The sequence below is a fragment of the Oncorhynchus mykiss genome, chromosome 17 (genome assembly GCF_057628025.1).
Source record: "Oncorhynchus mykiss isolate SJ-2025 chromosome 17, ASM5762802v1, whole genome shotgun sequence".
NCBI lineage: Eukaryota > Metazoa > Chordata > Actinopteri > Salmoniformes > Salmonidae > Oncorhynchus > Oncorhynchus mykiss.
This window is the reverse complement of record NC_143038.1, coordinates 16,324,270-16,347,788: the sequence shown is the minus strand read 5'-3', so window position 1 is coordinate 16,347,788 and position 23,519 is coordinate 16,324,270. Positions and strand designations below refer to the sequence as shown.

General features: G+C 42.3%; 1 protein-coding gene across 1 annotated transcript in view; it reads right to left on the bottom strand.

The window, feature by feature from the left end:
• The window catches only part of LOC110493796 (heterogeneous nuclear ribonucleoprotein L-like), a 58,006-nt gene that overhangs the window by 14,348 nt on the left and 20,139 nt on the right, over positions 1 to 23,519 (bottom strand). The window contains exons 2-6 of the mRNA XM_036949782.2: positions 14,434 to 14,552; positions 10,303 to 10,540; positions 7,473 to 7,558; positions 4,330 to 4,426; positions 4,144 to 4,216 (exon numbers count right to left, since the gene is read on the bottom strand). Of these exons, the coding sequence (XP_036805677.1) occupies positions 4,144 to 4,216; positions 4,330 to 4,426; positions 7,473 to 7,558; positions 10,303 to 10,540; positions 14,434 to 14,552 (613 nt within the window). The remainder of the gene's footprint in view (positions 1 to 4,143; positions 4,217 to 4,329; positions 4,427 to 7,472; positions 7,559 to 10,302; positions 10,541 to 14,433; positions 14,553 to 23,519) is intronic.

Below are 23,519 nucleotides of genomic sequence, written 5' to 3'. Positions count from 1 at the left end.
ATACACGGCAAGGCGATCGATTGGAGAGCAGCCCTGGCTTGTGGGTGATAAGACACTGTTTACCCTCCATTTGTGGCGAGAGAATTGGAATCGGGGTTGGCGTGTCAATCACACCGTCCGACGGACGTTTAATCAAGCCCAAGTCACACAAGGCAGGCTTTCTGCTTGGTTAAAAACCATGCTCCCATTTATATGAATATGATTATGGGCTGTAGTCTATCTACAGCACCTCATATTGTTAAAGCAGCCCCAGTACATGAAAGCTTCAAATTCAGAGACCAAGGGTTCTCTTTTATTGAGCATTCCAAAGCTATAATATTTGGTGTGGGGACAATGCTATTGCACAGTGCATTCGGAAAGTATTCAGACCCCTTGACTTTTTACACATTTTGTCACGTTACAGCCTTATTCTAAATTTGATTCAATCGTTTTTTTCCCCTTGTCAGTCTACACACAATACCCCACAATGACAAAGCAAAAACAGGTTTTTAGAACATTTTGCAAATGTATAAATACCCCTCCCCCCAAAATATCACATTTACATAAGTATTCAGACCCTTTACTCAGTACTTTGTTGGAGCACCTTTGGTAGTGATTACAACCTCAAGTCTGCTTGGGTATGATGCTACAAGCTTGGCACAACTGTATTTGGGGAGTTTCTCCCATTCTTCTCTGCAGATCCTCTCAAGCTCTGTCAGGTTGGATGGGGAGCATCGATGCACAGCTATTTTCAGCCCCAGTCTGAGGTCCTGCTCTGGAGCAGGTTTTCATCAAGGATCTCTCTGTACTTTGCTCCGTTCATCTTTCTCTCAATCCTGACTAGTCTCCCAGCCCCTGCCGCTGAAAAACATCCCGACAGCATGATGCTGCCACCACCATGTTTCACCGTATGGACGGTGCCAGGTTTCCTCCAGATGTGACGCTTTGCAGTCAGGGCAAAGAGTTCAATCTTGGTTTCATCAGACCAGAGAATCTTGTTTCTCATGGTCTGAGAGTCCTAGGTGCCTTTTGGAAAACTCCAAGCGGGCTGTCATGTGCCTTTTACTGAGGAGTGGCTTCCGTCTGACCACTCTACCATAAAGTCCTGATTGGTGGAGTGCTGCAGAGATGGTTGTCCTTCTGGAAGGTCCTCCCATCTCCACAGAGGAACTCTTGAGCTCTGTCAGAGTGACCATCTGGTTTTTGGTCACCTCCCTAACCAAGGCCGTTCTCCCCCGATTGCTCAGTTTGGCCGGGCGGACAGCTTTAGGAAGAGCCTTGGTGGTTCAAAACTTATTATATTTAAGAATGATGGAGGCCACTGTGTTCTTGGAACTTCTTGGAACTTTAATGCTGCAGACATTTTTTGGGCCCCTTCCCCAGATCGGTGCCTCGACACAATCCTGTCTCGGAGCTCTACGGACAATTCCCTCGACCTCATGGCTTGCTTTTGCTCTGACATGCACTGTCAACTGTGGGACCTTATTAAAAAACAGGTGTCTGCCTTTCCAAACCATGTCCAGTTAATTGAATGTACCACAGGTGGACTAATCAAGTTGTAGAAACATCTCACCGATGATGAATGGAAACAGGATGCACTTGAGCTCAATTTCGAGTCTCATTGCAAAAGGTCTGTATACTTATGTAAATAAGGTATTTCTGTTTTTTATTTTTTTATTTTAAATGTGCAAAAATGTCAAAAAATGTTTTTTGCTTTGTCATTATGGGGTAGGTGTAGGTGTGTAGATTGCTGAGAATGAAAAACATTTGAATCCATTTACGTATAAGGCTGTAACGTAACAAAATGTGGAAGAAAGGGAAAGGGGTCAGAATACTTCCCGAATGCACTGTGTATCTGTATATCAAATGAATATGCATCAATTCATTGGTATGGGCTCAGCAAAGGGACAGGGGAATAGGCTCTGTTATGAACAGATTCTATGATGTTTTCACCGATTGAGTAGTAAGATAGATAGATAGATAAGAAAATGAAAGATTAAAGGAGAGAGGGGGGGCGGGGGGGGGTTAGCAATAGCCCTTTCACCTGAGTTGCTTTATTTTCTGGACCTACTCAACACTGACAAATCCAAGGGTTCGAGCGTCGTTATTGTTTTTCAATATTTCCTGTCAGCATTTGTACCCTGCAATGTAGGCTACCATGGCCACGGCAAAGGGATGAATGTTTTTTCTTTTTCAAAGACGGGCTGTATTAGATACAAACATCCAATGTTTCCATGAAGATTTGTTCAAGGACAGACTGATAGAAGTGGAGGCATATTCATGGGATGCACCTCCATCAGTCGCGTCATTGCCAGATGCTGCAGCATTTTGATGTCTGGTTGTTATAATGCTGAGTCTGAATGGGGGCTAATGACTGTTTCGTCAAATGTACACTATGGTGACCTGGAAATACAATGACATTGCTAAAGTAGACAAATCATTTGTGGAAAACAACTTCGCCATCAAGTTTATTTCAGAGAGATGGCAATTTTGCCCTCAGCTACAAAAGTTTGTCAGAAATAGCTAGCAATGCTAACATTAGCTAGCTAAAATGTCAGCGCTCTCCCCTCAATCTTAGCTAGCTAGCTGAAGTTATACTGTATCTAAAGTAAATATGGCGACATCACAATGACAAAAGCTTGTCTTAAAAATGATTTGCCTCCTTTTGAAATGTCATCGGGTTTCAAAGCCACAGTGATGCACTTTAGACAAAATCTGCATCAGCATTCATTGAGACTGCATTGAGCAGAATGCTCAGCTGTGCATCAGTCCTAAAAAGGACAGTTCAAAACAATATTGTGACGAAACGACGAATGAACATATGTTATTTATCTGTTTTCACAGACACTTTAATCATTTCTTGGCTATGAAAAGCCAACTGACATTTACATTTACATCTGTGAACGTCTTGAAGAACGATCTGGCCTAAATGACCATGTACTGTTATAATTTCCACCTGGCACAGGCAGACGAGGACTGGCCACCCCTCAGAGCCTGTTCCTCTCTAGGTTCCTTCCTCGGTTCCTTCCTTTCTAGGGCGTTTTTCCTAGCCACTGTTCTTCAACATCTGCATTGCTTGCTGTTTGGAGTTTTAGGCTGGGTATCTGTATAGCACTTTGTGACAACTGCTGATGTGAAAAGAGCTTTATAAAATAAATGTGATGGATTGGTTGCAATAAAATACTTATTTGAGTACGTGTACACAATCAGGACTTGATTCAATCAGATGGCTCTCTTCCTAACTATATACATAAACACATGTGGATAAGATAAGGTTGGGGTTAGTGGATAAAATACCATTTGTGATTCAAAAATGAAGGTACTACTAAACCCGGGTTTCACAAACTCGGTCCTGGGGCCCTGCCTGGGGGCACATTTATTTTTTTGCCCAAGAACTAACTACACAGCTGATTCAAACAATCAAATCTTGATGATGAGTTTGGGAAACTCTGTTCTAGACAGTGACGACTGGGCCGTACCCGCTCTGATCTGCAGCACTGAGAAGTAGGGGACGCTAAAGCAACAGCGAGCTACAGCACTATAAGCACAGGAAGTGGTACACAATTCATGCATAAAACAGAAGGATCTGTATGTAACCAAGGTTCTCTGATGGAACAAGTGCGGGGATGACTGAAAGAGAAAATGTCATTTTGACTCATTTTAGTTAGGCAATGAAGAAGACTAGGCAGGGACAAAGACTGAGGCCTAATGTTAAAGAGAAATCAAGAGACGAACTGGCAAATTGAGATTCATGGCCACTCTTTAAGGAACGAATGTAAAACCACAATGGCGGAACTCATTTCTTGTCACAGCCCATTTCAACTGATTATGTGTCTGTAGGAGTGTGAAGGTTGAAATGGTTTTGAAATGGTTTGACAACCACGGCTACAGATTTGAGGGTTGCTCTGCTCACCATATTTTAATTTCAGCTCTTTGTAAAACAGAAGTGACACACACAACGCACACACACAAATGTCGTATTCAATAGAGCATGCAACGGGAGAATAGTTTAAAACATTTTGCAACAGAGAACTAAAATATGCGTTTCTTATTGGACACGTCCAGGTAGTCTCTCCTTGTTCTAGTCCGTTTTCTTCAATTTGCTACCTAATGAATACGACCCTAGTACATGAAGAGATTCAGCAGGAAGGAAGGATGTCGTACCTCGCCTGACGAGAAAGGGCTTGGTGTAGTCCCAGCTATCATTGTCGTTGCGGAGGACGTTGAGTCGCGTGGGCTGCATGGGGAGAGAGAGCAGAGCACCGGTGCATGTGTGTTAGGGGTCCACAGGAATCCTGGTGGAGTGTGTGTGAGCACTGTGTGTGTATGTGGGTTTGTGAGTGTGTTTACCCGAGCGTATTCTATCTTCAGGGTACAGCAGCCGGCGTATATGTCTGCTCCGTTGAGTGCTGATTTTGCCTTCTGGGCATTTTTGACAGTTTCGAACGTGGCGACACCATTAAGGAAGAGCAACTAGGAGGATCTCAGTGGAATAATTCAAAATATTGTGTGGCAAACAGAATAGATTGGTGTAGAATCACAAATGACCAGAAGGCAATAACATAGGAGATGGAGCAAGAACCACAAGCCAAACCTGCAGATGACTAAGGCTGCTCGCATACTTTTAGGTCACTCAGCCCAATGAAGTTATGCTTCGGCGAAGCTGTAATCAGCTCAGCAATTGCAGATTTGTTTATAGAATAGAGCCCGGTTCAAATCCTCCTAAAAAGCATTCTCCTCCCTCGCTTCCTTGTAAGCAATCACTCATCTGACATGGCATAATTGATGCAATACAATGGAAAGCTTGCTTACGTCAATCCATTCATGTCAGATCAGTAATTAGCTGAAGAAGGTAGGAAGGAAGGATTCATTTTTAAGAGTGTTTGAACAAGGCCCTATTCTATGTCCGTATTGGCAGTGACTGAGCTGACTCCAGCTACTCTAAAGCACAGTTGCACTGGGTTGAGTGACTCTTGTCTCTAACCATCATGAAATCTGATCAAGCTGCTCTGGTTCCAGTAAAATGCAGACGGCTAGATCTTTATGCAAATTTGGTAGTAAAAGTAAAATGCAGTGTAAAAACCTAAGAGCATAAAAAGGTCCAAAATGGCTGTGGTAATATAATCTAATTGAAATCTAATTGAGGCGGGCCAAATTGTCTTTCTGTTTCTCGCTTGTTGAGCCAATGTCTTCAATGTTATATGATAAAATACAGTATGTGATGGTACTCCCATTGGAACACACACACACACACACACACACACACACACACACACACACACACACACACACACAGATCAGATCAAACACACATGCAACACAGAGCGCCTTAGAAACCCCCATTGCCGCAGCAACCACCTCCCAGTGGCAATAAAACAGGGGATTTAAGCATCCATCTCCCATAAAGCCCCGAACCTGAAACAACAGTGACAACAATCCCTTGTCTCCTGAGTTTCCATTGGCCAATCTCTGCTCCTAGTGGTACCATTAGCAAGAATCTCTGGACTGATATCTGTACATGATCCACATAATGAGCCAACTTGGGGACAACGTGAAATGTCTTATAATGCTAGACAGTAAATATAAACAGAGGCCCATTGTGTTACAATGTAACTACAAATAAGGGAACAATATGGGAATTAGTTATCAAATGACTATTTATGTTATTTTATTTCACCTTTATTTCACCAGGTAGGCCAGCTGAAAACAAGTTCTCATTTACAACTGCGACCTGGCCAAGATTAAGCAAAGCAGTGCGGCAAAAACAACACAGAGTTACACATAAACAAACGTACAGTCAATAACACAACAGAAAAGAAAATTAGAAAGATCTATTACAGTGTGTGCAAATGTAGAGGAGTAGGGAGGTAGGCAATAAATAGGCCATAGAGGGGAAAATAATTACAAATTAGCATTACTACTGGAGTGATATATGTGCAGATGATGATGTGCAAGTAGAGATACTGGGGTGCAAAAGAACAAGAGGTTCAGTAATAATATGGGGATGAGGTAGTTGGGTGTGCTATTTACAGATTGGCTGTGTACAGGTACGGTGATCGGTAAGCTGCTCTGACAGCTGATGCTTGAAGTTAGAGAGGGAGATATAGGACTCCAGCTTCCGAGATTTTTGCAATTCGTTCCAGTCATTGGCAGCAGAGAACTGGAAGGAAAGGCGGCCAAAGGAAATGTTGGCTTTGGGAATGACCCGTGCAATATACCTGCTGGAGCATGTGCTATGGGTGGGTGTTGCTATGGTGACCAGTGAGCTGAGATAAGGCGGGGCTTTACCTAGCAAAGACTTATAGATGACCTGGATCCAGTGGGTTTGGCGACGGATATGTAGTGAGGGCCAGCCAACGAGCGTACAGTTCGCAGTGGTGGGTAGTATATGGGGCTTTGGTGATCAAACGGATGTCACTGTGCTGGACTACATCCAGTTTGCTGAGTAGAGTGTTGGAATCTATTTTGTAAATGACATGGTCGAAGTCAAGGATCGGTAGGATAGTCAGTTTTACGGGGGTATGTTTGGCGGCATGAGTGAAGGAGGCTTTGTTGTGAAATAGGAAGCTGATTCTAGATTTAATTTTGGATTGGAGATGCTTAATGTGAGTCTGGAAGGAGAGTTTACAGTCTAACAGTCTACTATGAACTAGGTATATCAGTACTTCAGTATATCAGTTAAAAAGTACTTCCCATTGTTGATTATTTTTCCAAGAAGATACAAAAACTGAACGCAAATGTGGTTCACACTCCAGAACTATATGCACTGACTGACCTACAACATGCTAAATATTACCCAGGGTGTTATAAGGTTGATATAAGGTTGTTATAAGGTTGATATAAGGTTGTTATAAGGTTGATATAAGGCTTGCATAATGAAAAGTGTGTTGAAATATGGCCTCTAACCCACTACACATACTGGAGGTGTGCAAACCATAATAGACACACACACATACACTACTTCCGACATATAAGTGAGCGCTGATGCTGTCAGGTGTTTATTCATGCTAGATGTGTGTGTGCCAGGAGTGTGTGTGATGCCGAGAGACAGTGATCCATATTTGATGAAGGGCCATCTCGTCCGCTGGAATGCTGCTCCAGCGCTCTCGAGGACCCGGTCGAGTGGAGTGGGTTCTGCTCCTCTATTCTGAAGCTTTTTACAGCCTGAGTGTGTGTGTGTGTGTGCGTGCGTGCATGTGTGTGTTTCTGTGTTTCTGTGTGGGGCCAGCACTGACTGACAGCTTGTTTCCCACTCCAAAGTGACATACTGATGCAGGTGTGCATACTCACACAAACCCACAGGGAGACATACACAGACATGCACGCAAAAATCACTCATACAGACAGACTCCTGAATCCACACACATGTACATGCATCCACAGTAGATGCATCCTCGTCACACACCCGTGCTTGCACGAACACACACACACACACGCACCCACACACACACACGCAGGCCTGCAGTAGCCCAGCTTGACTCCAGAAAGGATATTCCACCATGGCCTGGATTCCATTGCGTTTGAAGATGACAATGCGCAGTACGTTGCCTATGGGATTGCAGACTGTGTACAGAACATCCTAGAAGACAGAAGAGCAACGACAGGGTTCTGACTAATGCCGAACTGAACACAATAATAAGTCGCAATTCAGGGGTGAGTTTGCTGAAAGCTTAGTAGTTCACGTGGTATTTTTCTAGATGACCCAGACCAACAACGCACGTCGAAAAGTATTTAATCTGGCTTATTTTGATTATATTTGTTCATATTTGTTCATATTGATTATATTTGTTCATTGGCTGTCAGTTAAACATACATTTTAGACTTTACGTTACTCTCTTGTGGCTGAGCAGCTGGGTTGTCGAGATAAATAACATGCCACATTAGCTACAAGGCTTTCGGGAAACCCAAGCTAAATCGCTGTAAACTAAATCATCGTAAGCAACACCATTGTAAAGTTAAACCATTCTGAACTTAAACATTGTTAACTATTGTGACCAAAACCATTGCTGAACTATCAGAAATTTAACCATTGCATCGTGAACTAAACCATCGTAAGCTAAAATACTGTAAGCTAAACCATCATAAGCAAACCGATCATGAATTAAAACATTATGAACGAAACTATCGTAAGCCATACCATTGTGAACTAAACTATTTTAAATTAAACCATTGTAAACTAAACCATTGTGAACAAAATCCTTGCAAGCTTCCCACTGGGCACACAACGTCATTTCAACGTGGAGAATTGGGTAATATTTGGTAGATACGTTGATCAATGTGGTTCCAACCTATTAACACACACTCAAAAAGACGGCCAAAAGTTTGTTGAATTCCCAACGTGTTATCACTGCGCTTTCAACCATTTAAAAGCACACCAATGTTCAAATTGGAATGTCAGATATTGAAGAATACATGTATAGTTACAGTAAACTCAAAATGTAGTCTTGGATGTGTTACTCATGTTGAGGTTGAATAAATACTGTTATTTTAGTATGTAAAGATAGCCTTAACATTACGCTATTTACTGTCTTACAAAGGAAATATTGAATTGTGTTTGGTTGACAATGCAATCAAATATCAACATTTAAAGGATATGTATCTACTGCTTGGATAGTTCCATCTGGGCCATTGGCTTTATTCTAGTCTTTAACTTGTATTTTTGGTTGCGATGGAGACGTGAATCCAACATATCATTTGTTAACTTGTCGACAAGTTAATAGGCTATTTTCCCGTGTTGCCAAAGCGATATTGAATTGTGTTTGGTTGTCAACACAACTAAATATCAACATTTGAAGGAGATGCATCTTCTGCTTGGATAGCACTATTAACTCGTAGATTCCATTTCAAAATAAACCAAAGCGTGAAACCCTAGGCGTACATGCATTGTCTTTTTTTGTTGAATCCTGGGCTAAATTTAAACAACAGCTGTTGATTACATCCCAAATGCTACATAGGCCTGAATAGCGGCATTGATGATACGCAGAATGATCGATAAAGTATGGTTACTTTCCATTTGCTCTGTGACCCTACCTGTGACCCTACCCTTTGGAATGACTTTCATAGCAACAATGAGATTTCTCAACAATCATTCTCACGATAGCACATTGGCAAAGATAGAATCACTCAATTTGCCGTATTCTGTAGGTGTAATCTCTGAACCTATGACCACGTTCCATGCTAGTTAGCTATCTACATTTTCTAAATTTGGTCTGTCACTAGAGATCAGCCTCGATGTTGCTGCGGGTTACTAATTTGTGCCTTTGTCAATGGTTCTTCCTTTGACAGCGATGTCATTATGATGGAGTTCAAGCGCCAGGCGCTGGTGGAGTTTAAAGCCACGGACAGTGCTGACCAGTGTCCGACATGTGGCGCCAACGAAGTCGTCCTGTATGGCTCAGTTATGTAATGAATGTAATGTAATGTAATGAATGTAAAGTAATGTAATAAATGTAATGTAATGAAACAGCAGTGAGCAGGTCTCGAACCCTCAACCTTCTAGCCCGGCGCGCTATCGACTGTGCCGCAAAAGCATGCTCGAGCGGCAGAGTCGATTTCCGCGCTTATAAACCTAGGGTCGTCTCAGTAGTGCATAGCGCTTGAAAAGCCAGGATTTTGGGTTCGAGTCCCTGGACCATCCACAGGGCCACCCACAAGTAAAGTGTATGCATGCATTACTGTAAGTCGATTTGGATGAAAGCATCTGCTAAATGGCATATATATTATTATATTATGGTTAATAGTCAGTGACATATATCAATGCTAAGCAGGGCTTGGTTAAAACCCTGGATGGGAGACTGAAGGAATAGCTGTAGATAGATCGACTGTCCAGTAGGAGGTGCTGCCCAGCCTATAGTTTTTTTTCTTATAGTGGATATTACGTTGAAAATATGACGTTGTTATAATTTGGTTACCACGATGACATGATCCTGGGGTTGAAATGACACCCCTCAAAACAACATTTGATGACAGTTGATTACTTTTTTCAAATCCAATGTATTTTCCACGTAGATTCCACATCACAATATGTTGACAAATTACGTTGAAACAACGTTGATTTAACCAGCTTGTGCCCAGTGGGTTGACTACCGTAATTTAAACCATTGTAAACTAAACCATAGTGAACTAAACTATTGAAAGCTAAACCATTGTAAACTAAACCATAGTGAACTAAACTATTGAAAGCTAAACCATTGTAAACTAAACCATAGTGAACTAAACTATTGAAAGCTAAACCATTGTAAACTAAACCATAGTGAACTAAACTATTGTCAACATTGTAAACTCAACCATTGCACTGAACTGGCATGAAGTTCATGAACTTACAGTGGTGATGGGATAGAGGGGGTTCTGAATGGAGAGGAGCAGGACTTTGTTGCCACTGTTGGGGTCATCGGCGTTAGTTGGCCGCGTGATCCTCTTGCTGGTGGAGTAGTTGAAGAAGGCCTGCTGGCCGGCAATGTAGACCGCTTCGTTGGCACCGCATGTCACGCACTGGTCGGCACTCTCCATGGCTTCAAACTCCACCAGCGCCTGACGCTTGAACGGCATCATCATGACGTAGCTGTCAAAGGAAGACCCAATGACAAAGACACAATTAGTAACCCACCGCAACATCGAGGCTGACCTCTGGTGACTGACGAAATTTAGAAAATGTTGATAGCTAACGTAAACTCACCCCATTCCGTACACATGTGCGCAACCGCAACATTCAAACGAGGCTACAAAGAAAACTAATGGGACTGTAGCGACTGTGTTGACTTCAAAACTAGGTTTCTATTCAAGCGTTGATCGACATGGTAATGGCTCTATAGTATTGGAGAAAAGTTTTAAAAAACGGACCCTCCGTTACATCGTGACGTGTCATGCCATAAAGCAACTATTTCTGTCTTACAATCTCTCTCCACCAGGTGTAGCACTTCTATCATCGTTTAAAAACAAGAAATGGACAGTGACGGGGGTAAGGGGGGATACCTAGTAATTTTTTTGCGTCATCTTTGCATGCGATCATCAATCTCAAAGTCGCTGTTTACTTCTAAGATCACTTTAGCACCGTGCTAAAAACCCGATTCAAATTCGACACAAACCTTCAAATAGGTATGTAATGACACATTATATAAACTCTTTATAGTGTTTTATTTACATTTTAGAGGCGATAAGGTGATAAGTTGGACAGATCGAGTGAAAAAAAGCCATTTTCCCACACATCTCTCCTTCTCACTATCACGCATTAGTTTAGCTTCCCCACCCGCCATTTTTAAAAAGACCCGACGGGACGAGTTTACGTGAGTTTACGTTACCTAGCATGAATGTGGTTATGGGTTCTGAGATTTCATCTATGGAATACGGCACACGATTGTCGTGCGGGTTTGTCCTTTTGTCTCATGACAGAGAAACGGTTTCCCTTTTTGCCAGATGCTGTGCAACACTCGACCAAAATAATCAGACTGCAATATCTGTTGAAAACAGTGATAGTGGAAACTACCTGGAGTCTACAGTACCTGCCATCTTGCTGCCAAAGAGGACCAGAATGGAAATAAACCTCAGGGCGTTAATGTGTTTTTATCCTCAATCATGTTTTATGTATGTGATGTTGTATCTGGCTGGAGCAGCTACTTTTAATGATCTAATAAATTCAATCAATCAATAAATCAATCAACAAACATGTTACAGACATTTGATGACTGTCAAACAACAATCCACATTTCTTTTGGGGGGGGGGGGGGGGGGGGGGGGTGTTATAACAACATTTGTCACAAAGTGCTTTACAGTAACATGGCCTAGTCCCCCAAAAAGCAAGCAAAAGGAAAAAACTCCTTAGGATGAAGACATCCTCTTCCATTGATGTACAATCCATAACCATACTATCGTCCTCAACTTTAGAATTAGTAAGCAACAAGCCCTACACCTAATATGTTTCTCTTTCTTTTCTCTTTGCTCTCCTTTGGCAACAATCATATCGATCAGAATCAGCATTCGGGAATCATCTACATCCTGCCACAGGAAACAGAGACAGCATTCATACACAGTAAGCGTCTCCACACACTGAAGACCTAGCCAGTGTTTCACTCAGTGGCCCATATTCAATTTTAGCTCCCCCAGTTCCCTAGTTAGACATCTCAATGTTTTTCTTATACAGACTCCATGCAGAGATGGTAAAACAAAACTGGATGCGCGTGTGAGAATTTGTCTCGTCTAACAGAACCCCAAAACACACTTTGTAACTCAACATTTGTGAAGAGACCCCAGATAGAAACCAAACTCTTTTCTAGTTCTCGCCTCTCCGGAGGTGCTGTTGTTCACCGTGCATTCTATTTCTGTTGAACTAGAAAGAGTTCAACATAAGTTAAAATAAAATGTCCCTCTGGTTATGCTTTATTTTACAGGCAACAACTATTCATCGAGCTAGTATCTTACAATATATACTAAGAATGGCTGGTATTGGATGATTGTGATTATAAGACATTATAAGGTGGTCATCCCTGCATTATAAACGCATGATAATGCATTATACCCGCAGGCCCAAAAATATATACCTTATTGATTTTTGAAAGAACAACAAAAAGTACCAGAGAATGCGCTACTTAAATTGCAGACAGAGCACACTCCACCCCCGTAAATAACATTGCACAATAAAGCCTCCCCATCGTTCTAATCGGAATGCTGTCTTTGAGGCTACTGTTTGAGTGGAGCTGACAGCTCCCGTTCAACGTGTCACAATATGTCTGCCTAAGGCGTTCTCGGAGGGGTCTGCAGTATATCGATATTGCACCGACCTAAAAATAACCTCGCCTGATCTCAATTCCAACTACAGCACCGGGAAACCTACTCTACCAGTGCGCAAGTCAAGTCCTTTGCAATCAAATCCACATCCCATAATATCCTCAAAGCGGTGACCCCTCCGAGTTACGGAAATATCAAGTGACACTGGGATGGATGGAGGCAGAGAGATATTTACAATAATCACAGGCATATTGGCCCCGTACGTACACACTATGGTTGTAAAACTGATGTACAACGCATTTGACACAATGGTTGTGAGACAACTGCTATGTTTGTGATACAATGGATAGTTTGTCTGCATAAAAAAAGTCTACACAACCATTGTGCGGTGTCTCCGCAAAACGTGTGTATCAATACTTTTCTGCAGAAAAACTCTTCCTTGTGTCACAACCGTTGCGTCGAATGCGTTGTATTTCAGTTGTGCAACTTAAATGTGTCTACGGGGTCATTGTCTTTTTCCAAATCTCACCCAAATTCAGCCCCAACTTCAAACTTCAAAACTTTCTAGATTCTCTAAGTGAACATGAAGGGGCTCTGCAAATAGGCCTCTGCTGTGTATTCCCCGTTGTGTGAGTGCCCCAAATGAGGCTTCCTCAGGCAGTCCATGCAACAAGAATATCATATGTTTGTCCCCTGAGCAGCTATACTCTTGAGTAAACATGTGTGGTCTGATGTTAAAAGCAGGCAATTTAGAGGACAGACATGAGCTAAAAATACAGGTCCTAAATGGCACACGTTAATGTTTTCCAAGCCCTTAATGTCCCTTGTTCTACGAGAAATATGATAACTGGGAGATTGTTATTAGATTTAAATGGATTCAAAATGGATTCCCCAAGAAATGGCTAATGGGAGATTTAAAAAAATAAAATCAAGAAAAAGGGAGTTGTATTCTAACAGGACAAAGAGTCCAGTCCGACTAGCTACAGTGCCTTGCGAAAGTATTCGGCCCCCTTGAACTTTGCGACCTTTTGCCACATTTCAGGCTTCAAACATAAAGATATAAAACTGTTTTTTTTTTGATCCTCACTGAACTTCTGGAGAGAGTTTGCTGCACTGAAAGTAAAGGGGCTGAATAATTTTGCACGCCCAATTTTTCAGTTTTTGATTTGTTAAAAAAGTTTGAAATATCCAATAAATGTCGTTCCACTTCATGATTGTGTCCCACTTGTTGTTGATTCTTCACAAAAAAATACAGTTTTATATCTTTATGGTTGAAGCCTGAAATGTGGCAAAAGGTCGCAAAGTTCAAGGGGGCCGAATACTTTCGCAAGGCACTGTATGTTGGAGAAAAACAATCAAACTGCACACAGGGAAGAAATATGCATCTCAATACATTCTGTTGATGCCTTCAATCAGTGAGCTGCTCAGAAGCATAATAGTATTAGAATACTAACTCAAATGTAGTCACAAGTATTTCGCTCCACTCGCAATAACATCCTCTAACCATGTGTATGTGACCAATAAAATTTGATTTGATTTTAGTAATATAATAGTTGGTAAGTGAAAACTCACAGTAAAGTGCCACTCTGAACTATGAATACAGTTTTGTAATGCACTACAGTTCTATAGCACATTAAAAATAATCATATGCACAGGCATCCATGTAATAGAAATGAGGCAAAAGATTGCCGCATGTCCCTCAAAGCAGAACAGACAACAAGAAACATCACCTACCAGATGTTGCCAAACTTCTCCAGGGCCTCCACCAGGTCCCCTTCCACCACTGACTCACAGAGCCCCCGCACGTGGACCACCGGAGAGGGGGCGATCCTGTGGGCATCCTCCCCATTGTCCTGGAGGAGAGAGGGGGGACACCGGTCAAATGGGGTTCAAAGGTCAAAGGTCAAATGAGGTATACCACAAGGTACATACGAAGGCCGCTTTCACAGCAAAGACGGTTTAACATAACGGAAATGTAACCAAACGCCAAAGCCCTCGTCAGCACTGGCACTGAGCACCGTTGTCATGCTGTTGGAGTGCACGGAATTGCAGAATGTTCCCTTGTCAATGCCTTAACGCTGTTTTCTGCATGTTTATAGTTCATTTGTTTGTGTTTTGTAGCAATGTTGGTTTGGTTTGAATGACTTCAATAAATTTTTTTTTTACATTTTAACTCATTATTGAGGCCTAAGGAAATTCAGCCTCTTCAGATTCCTTGACGCGAGGGCCACCTACAGACCGGCAAGCAAATACAGCGCATTTGGAAAGTATTCAGACCACATGACTTTTTCCACATTTGGTTACGTTACAGTTTATTCAAAATGGATTAAATGAAAAAATGCCCTCATCAATCTACACATTTCTAAAAACCTGTTTTCGATTTGTCATTAAGGGGTATTGTGTGTAAAATCAAATCAAATCAAAGTTTATTTTTCACGTGCGCCGAATACAACACCTTACAGTGTAAGTAAGCATTTCACTGTAAGGTCTACCTGTTGTATTCGGCGCACATAAAATTTGATTTGATTTTACACACAATACCCCATAATGACAAATCGAAAACAGGTTTTTAGAAATGTTAGCAAATTCACTACAAATAAAAAACAGAAATACCTTGTTTACATAAGTACTCAGACCCTTTGCTATGAGACTCAAAATTGAATTGCAAAAATCGCTGAAGCTGGAGACTTACATTTCCCTCAATAACTTCAAAAATCAGCTATCTGAACAGCTAACCGATCGCTGCAGCTGTACATAGTCCATCTGTAAATATCCCACCCAATCTACCTACCTCATCCCCATATTGTTTTTATTTACTTTGCTGCTCTTTTGCACACCAGTATTTCTACTTATGCACCATCATCTGCTCATCATCATCTGCTCATCTATCACTCCAGTGTTAATCTGCTAAATTGTAATTACTTTGCTACTGTGGCCTATTTATTGCCATACATCCTCATGCCATTTGTACACACTGTATATAGACTTTCTTGTTTTTCTATTGTGTTATTGACTGTACGCTTGTTTATTCCATGTAACTCTGTGTTGTTGTTTCTGTCACACGGCTTTGCTTTATCTTGGCCAGGTCGCAGTTGTAAATGAGAACTTGTTCTCAACTAGCCTACCTGGTTAAATAAAGGTGAAATAAAAATATAAGAAAAATAAAATTGAGCTCAGGTGCATCCCGTTTCCGTTGATCATGCTTGAGATGTTTCTACAACTTGATTGGAATCCACCTGTAGTAAATTCAATTGATTGGACATGATTTGGAAAGGCACACACCTGTCTATATAAATCAAATAACATTTTGTTAATCACATGCGCCGAATACAACAGATGTAGACCTTACAGTGAAATGCTTCCTAATGAGCCCCTAACCAACAGTGCAGTTTTAAAGTTTCAAAAGATATGGATGAGAATAAGACATCAAAATAACAAGTATTTAAAGAGCAGCAGTAAAAAATAACAAAATATACAGTGCCTTGCGAAAGTATTCGGCCCCCTTGAACTTTGCGACCTTTTGCCACATTTCAGGCTTCAAACATAAAGATATAAAACTGTATTTTTTTGTGAAGAATCAACAACAAGTGGGACACAATCATGAAGTGGAACGACATTTATTGGATATTTCAAACTTTTTTAACAAATCAAAAACTGAAAAATTGGGCGTGCAAAATTATTCAGCCCCCTTAAGTTAATACTTTGTAGCGCCACCTTTTGCTGCGATTACAGCTGTAAGTCGCTTGGGGTATGTCTCTATCACTTTTGCACATCGAGAGACTGACATTTTTTCCCATTCATCCTTGCAAAACAGCTCGAGCTCAGTGAGGTTGGATGGAGAGCATTTGTGAACAGCAGTTTTCAGTTCTTTCCACAGATTCTCGATTGGATTCAGGTCTGGACTTTGACTTGGCCATTCTAACACCTGGATATGTCTATTTTTGAACCATTCCATTGTAGATTTTGCTTTATGTTTTAGATCATTGTCTTGTTGGAAGACAAATCTCCGTCCCAGTCTCAGGTCTTTTGCAGACTCCATCAGGTTTTCTTCCAGAATGGTCCTGTATTTGGCTCCATCCATCTTCCCATCAATTTTAACCATCTTCCCTGACCCTGCTGAAGAAAAGCAGGCCCAAACCATGATGCTGCCACCACCATGTTTGACAGTGGGGATGGTGTGTTCAGCTGTGTTGCTTTTACGCCAAACATAACGTTTTGCATTGTTGCCAAAAAGTTCAATTTTGGTTTCATCTGACCAGAGCACCTTCTTCCACATGTTTGGTGTGTCACCCAGGTGGCTTGTGGCAAACTTTAAACTACACTTTTTATGGATATCTTTAAGAAATGGCTTTCTTCTTGCCACTCTTCCATAAAGGCCAGATTTGTGCAATATTGTCCTATGGACAGAGTCTCCCACCTCAGCTGTAGATCTCTGCAGTTCATCCAGAGTGATCATGGGCCTCTTGGCTGCATCTCTGATCAGTCTTCTCCTTGTATGAGCTGAAAGTTTAGAGGGACGGCCAGGTCTTGGTAGATTTGCAGTGGTCTGATACTCCTTCCATTTCAATATTATCGCTTGCACAGTGCTCCTTGGGATGTTTAAAGCTTGGGAAATCTTTTTGTATCCAAATCCGGCTTTAAACTTCTTCACAACAGTATCTCGGACCTGCCTGGTGTGTTCCTTGTTCTTCATGATGCTCTCTGCGCTTTTAACGGACCTCTGAGACTATCACAGTGCAGGTGCATTTATACGGAGACTTGATTACACACAGGTGGATTGTATTTATCATCATTAGTCATTTAGGTCAACATTGGATCATTCAGAGATCCTCACTGAACTTCTGGAGAGAGTTTGCTGCACTGAAAGTAAAGGGGCTGAATAATTTTGCACGCCCAATTTTTCAGTTTTTGATTTGTTAAAAAAGTTTGAAATATCCAATAAATGTCGTTCCCTTTCATGATTGTGTCCCACTTGTTGTTGATTCTGAAAAAAATACAATTTTATATCTTTATGTTTGAAGCCTGAAATGTGGCAAAAGGTCACAAAGTTCAAGGGGGCCGAATACTTTCGCAAGGCACTGTACAAGGGAGTGACAGTACAGAGTCAATGTGCGAGGACACCGGTTAGTTGAGGTAGTATGTTCATGTAGGTAGAGTTAATTAAAGTGACTATGCATAAATGACAACAGAGAGTGGCAGTGGTGTGCTGTGGGGGGGAGAAATGCAAATATTCTGGGTAGCCATTTGACTAGATGTTCAGAGTTTTTTGGCTTGGGGGTAGAAGCTGTTAAGAAGCCTCTTGTCTTGCACCTAGACTTGGCGCTCTGATACCGCTTGCCGTGTGGTAGCAGAGAGAACAGTCTATGACTAGGGTGGCTGGAGTCTTTGACCATTTTTAGGGCCTTCCTCTGACACTGCCTGGTATAGAGGTCCTGGATGGCAGGAAGCTTGGCCCCAGTGATGTACTGGGCCGTTCACACTACCCTCTGTAGTGCCTTGCGGTCAGAGGCCGAGCAGTTGCCATACCAGGCAGTGACGCAACCAGTCAGGATGCTCTCGATGGTGCAGCTGTAGAACCTTTCGAGGATCGTAGAACCTTTTGAAAATCCCACAGTAAAAGGCACATGACAGCCCGCTTGGAGTTTTCCTAAAAGCACCTAAAGAACAAAATTCTCTGGTCTGATAAAACCAAGATTGAAATCTTTGGCCTGAATGCCAAGTGTCACGTCTGGAGGAAACCTGGCACCACCCCTACGGTAAAGCATAGTGGTGGCAGCATCATGCTGTAGGGGATGTCTTTCAGGGAAAGATGAACGGAGCAAAGTACAGAGAGATCCTTGTTGAAAACCTGCTCCAGAGCGCTCAGGACCTCAGACTGGGCGAAGGTTCACCTTCCAACAGGACAACGACCCTAAGCACACAGCCAAGACAATGCAGGAGTGACTTCAGGAGAAGTCTGAATGTCCTTGAGGGGCCCAAACAGAGCTCGGACTTGAACATCTCTGGAGAGAACTGAAAATAACTGTGCAGTGATGCTCCCAATCCAACCTGACAGACCTTGAGAGGATCTGCAGAGAAGAATGGGATAAACTCCCCAAATACAGGTGTGCCAAGCGGGTATCGTCATACCCCAGAAGACACGAGGCTGTAATCGCTGCCACAGGTGCTTCAACAAAGTACTGAGTAAAGGGTCTGAATAGTTATGTAAATCTCAGTAGAACTACTGATTTTCAGAGGGTTCGTTGTCCGGCAGAGGTGAAAGAGAGAAAAGGAAGGAAATATACGCATGAGGAAGGAAGAGAGGGGTCTGCATACTTTCCGAATGCACTGTATATCCTGGTCTGTCACACAACTTAAATGTAACATAATTTAAACCTAACACTACTGAAAGCCTTGTCTTGCAGCTGGATGTTGTTAAATCGCAGCAATCCGTAGTTCTTCACACCTGTTTTACAGTGGCTTCACAACTCACACGCCCTTCACACTTTTCTGAAAGTGAGGAAAATATGCTAATGATGAAAACCTCTAGGGGAAGGACTTCTGAAATAGCAACTGGCAGAGCAGGAGAATCACTTTGTAAACTGTTGCACAACACCTTTGTGAGCTGTTTGAAAATTCCTGAATGCTTACATACGACAATACAAGGGGAATTGAAAGTAGAGGAAAACCATATCTGAATACTCACTGATACATCCATGTTGGACTGGCTATTCAGGCATTCAAATATGTATGTTGAAATATAAAAGAAAACTGTTCTGAGTCATTGCCAATATTGCTTATATGCTTCACAGACCAACCATGAAAATGCAAGTCTGGCAACAGCACCAAAAGCCAATACCTAAAAATGACACAATTCATCTGCGAATTGAACGCTGTAACATGCAACAAGCTTTTCTTTCTCTCCAATTAAATTGGAAAACAGATTACAAACAATGATGAACAGCACACACAAAACAAAACAAAATTAAAATAACGATCCACTAAAAGCCGTTATGAAACAAGAGGAGTGAAATTGGGAAGGCCAATATGAAATGACTCTAAAACCACTTCACGATTGAATGAATGACCTCAGCCCAATTTTAAGTAATGAGATTTTTTTTGAGAATCACAATGAACGTTTTAAAAAAAGCAGCAGCTGCGGTGAACAGGTTACAGCATCCATTCATATATATCTTCCAAATGGATGCAAATTGTGGGAATGAAGAAACATGTCACCCCGATGACACTGGCGCTACAATACATAAGAAAAGAAGCTAACAGTAATTGTAATCAGACTGTCTTGACGCTGTATTCTTCAGACGACTTGGTCTGCCTTGTTTCCACCGTAGACCAGTTTTGAGAAACCGCATCAATAAGGGCCACAGCACTTCTGAGGCAACCAATTACTTGGCCCTCTTCTTTGTTCGAAGCTAGCTCTTCCAGAAGCCCAGGATGGTTCATTACGGGAGCTGTCCGTCGCAACGAATTCCTCCCACCTAGTCTAACCCTCCATGCGCTCTGGGACAACGCCGAGCCCCGCACGGCTCTACTTCAGACACAGACACAAATTGAATCCTCGCCGACAGGCGCTGTGCTTAAGATGATATTCGTTTACAATTGACCACATTCTTACCACCCAGCCTATCTAGAAAGAGAGACAGATAGGCTGTGTCCCGATTCACCACCCTTCTCCCGGAATATGCACTTGCACACTTTCTTCCATGGATTTAACCATGATGGAAACTCCCTACAGCCAATGTTTACACCGATCATTAGCTTTCAAATCCATAACGGGGAGTGTGTGAGTGCACACTTTTGGAAAAGTGTGGAGAATCAGGACGCATGCAAACGTCCCAGAAAACAACTCAAAAACGCCCTAGAAATGACAACCGCAATCCAGGGACGGTGTTTGTCTGAAGTAGAGCGTCAATTCATTCTGAAAGCAACATGTAGCTCAACAAGCTCCTGTAAAGACGTTGATATATTCATATCCCTTTCCTGAGGATCTTTGTAATACTCAGGAAATTGGAGAGACGGGGGGGGGGGGGGGGGGGGGGGGGGGGGACATGCAAAACTGCCGCCTGTCACAGTGGTAAAGGAAAGACTCCAGTTTCTATTGTGCAGTTCTATGACATGCCGAGACAGACGACGAATAACTGGTGTGCTTTTCGCCGGGGTAAAATTAAAAGCATAGAAACTATTTCAAAGCTGCTTTGTGGCTCTCGAGCAGTTGCTTGTTTGGAAAATATCTGAGCTGTCTTCTTTTGATGCCTGCACTTGAACACAGTCAGGCATACCTACCACTACTTTAACTACCCGAACATTCAAGGGTGTCTTCAAAACTGAACGTGTCTCTCTGCGCCTTTCCCTCTTCCATTTCTTTCATTCCTTGTTCCCTCTTTCTTACTATCTAGACTTTCTTCCTGTCTTCAGTTGTATTTCTTCCTCCTCCTTCCTCTCTTTCACTCTGTCTGTCTGTATTTCTTTCTTTCCTTTCCTTCATCTCTCTCTCTCTCTCTCTCTCTCTCTCTGTCTCTCTCACACCTAGACAGACCTTGGCCCCTTTTGTCAGTCCCACGTGCAAAGCTATTTTCACCAACTGACACTTGCAGTCTGCCTCTTCCCTCCTTTAAAAATAGCACTGAGGAAACGTGCGCAAAAGTTCTGTCCCCACAAGAAAGGGGGTCTTGGAGCAACGATTCATCCCATGAATCCAGCCAATAATCCAGTGCAGCCAGCCGAGGAGATAAAATGCAATGTCACAAGAGGTTAAGGCACTCTTGTATTTGTAAACAGTACCTGTTCACATTGTTCACACACTCCTCTCCCACGGTAGCTGATAATGACAATTCCCACTGATTCAGGCTCAACCGCAGTGACAGGCTTATGCTGCTGCTGTTGTGAAACAGCATCCAGACGAACACAGCAGCAGAGGCCCTAGCAGGCCACACACACACAACAGGATACACATCTCCCCGGCTCTGTTTTGCAGTTTGATCTGAGACATAGCTACATCAAAAGCTGTTGCACCACTTACTCCATCTCTACTGCTATGCAAGCCATGTCCCTCTGGCTTTACACCCTGCAGAACAATGCCCTATTGAGCAATATTCTCAGAAAGTGTTTTTTTTTATTTTTTTATTATTTGAATTTTTGATACATGCTTAACTCCCTGTGATGTTGAAACAGTACCTCTTCTGTCGTCCGAGAGACCCGCTAATTCAGGAGTCCTTTTTTTTGGTTTATCTGAACAGTCAGCAGTTGCGGTCGGAAAATCACCTCACTCAAAATGGTAAAAACAACAACGAAATAACAAAATGTCAACCTTCCTAAGCTTTGCCACTAACACCTTAGCATGAGCAAAAGCACGAGAGCGTGCAGTTTTTGCTCGATGCAGACCTCGACCTTGTTTCCGGCAGCTGAATTGAAGGCTTTGTGAGGCCATACTACCTCATCTCACGATACGGTACAAAACCTGGGAGACAACCATCTGCCAACACTAAACACACAGACACACACTTTGGTTTGTCGCTGCTTGAGCAACCTTTTTGGGATAACTCTGCTAAAGGCTCTTTAAAGTACACTTTAAAAACCATTCTAGTGTAGATATAACCATAGCCTGCCACAAAGCACATCTCAAGAACCCATTGTTACAATCCACACATACACACACACATTATTGATTGTTATCCTTTTTAGATGTTATAGAACTGTGGTTCAATATAGAATCATTTGACAAAACCATCCCCAAAATCAACCAACCTCTCCAGCAGCCTTCTAAGCAAAGTGTGCACTTTAACATCAGGTGTCAGCATCAGATATCTCTTCTCCACTCGCACATGTTATATTTAGAATGATGCAGACACTCAAAGAGCAACTTAGGGCAAACAGGGTTCTGTCAGAGAATAGACACTTAGCCATGTTTAACAGTGTGGTGTAACTGTAGGTTAGATACAGGGGTTGACATACTGTTTGTGTGTGTGTGTGTGTGTGTGTGTGTGTGTGTGTGTGTGTGTGAGAGAGAGAGAGAGAGAGAGAGAGTGCACGCGTGTGTATGTGTATGTTTGTATGTGTGAGAGAGAGAAAGAGTGTGCATTTGTGAGAGCATGTATGTGTGCCAGGTTATGTGTGTGTATGTTCGTGTAGGTGAGAGAATGTGTGTCTACACCGCCTTTTCCCAAACTGGGGTATGCGTACCCCAGGGGTATGCGCAATGCCGTCGGGGGATAAGCCAAATAAAACAGTGCTATACATTTGGGTGATGTTTTTGTCTCGCCTGAGTAGCCTCGTTTCACTGCCAAAAATAAAAAATAAACCATCTAGTGTTCAGCAAAATAACAACACAATGTCAAATACAGGTAGCCAAGTCAAATAATTAACATTCAATCACATTAACCGTTACTCTCTCGCGGGAATTCCACTAACGGTCCGTACGTAGCCAAACGTAGCTGCTGCTCTTTCCCTTTTCTCTAAAATTGATAAATGGTCAAAAAAAAAGTAAGGCCCGCCTCCATAGAGACTCATACCAGCTCGACTGGTAGTACTGCTACTACCAGCAGTACTACACCTGCACCTGTCAACTGCACAAGTTGTTCTGCTTCCACAAGCACATTCAGTGCTAGCATCAGTAATTCTACATTTGTTGCTAGCCCAGTTAGCATGGACACTGACAGTTGTGAATCTGATGCAGCTGAAGAGCTACTGCTCCCTTACCCGGGAAAACACCCAACAACAGACAGGGACGTTGGACCATCGTAAATATGATGAGAACTACATTGATCTGGGGTTCACTTATATTGGGAGTAGTGCCTTTCCTCAGCCACAGTGTGTTATATGTGCAA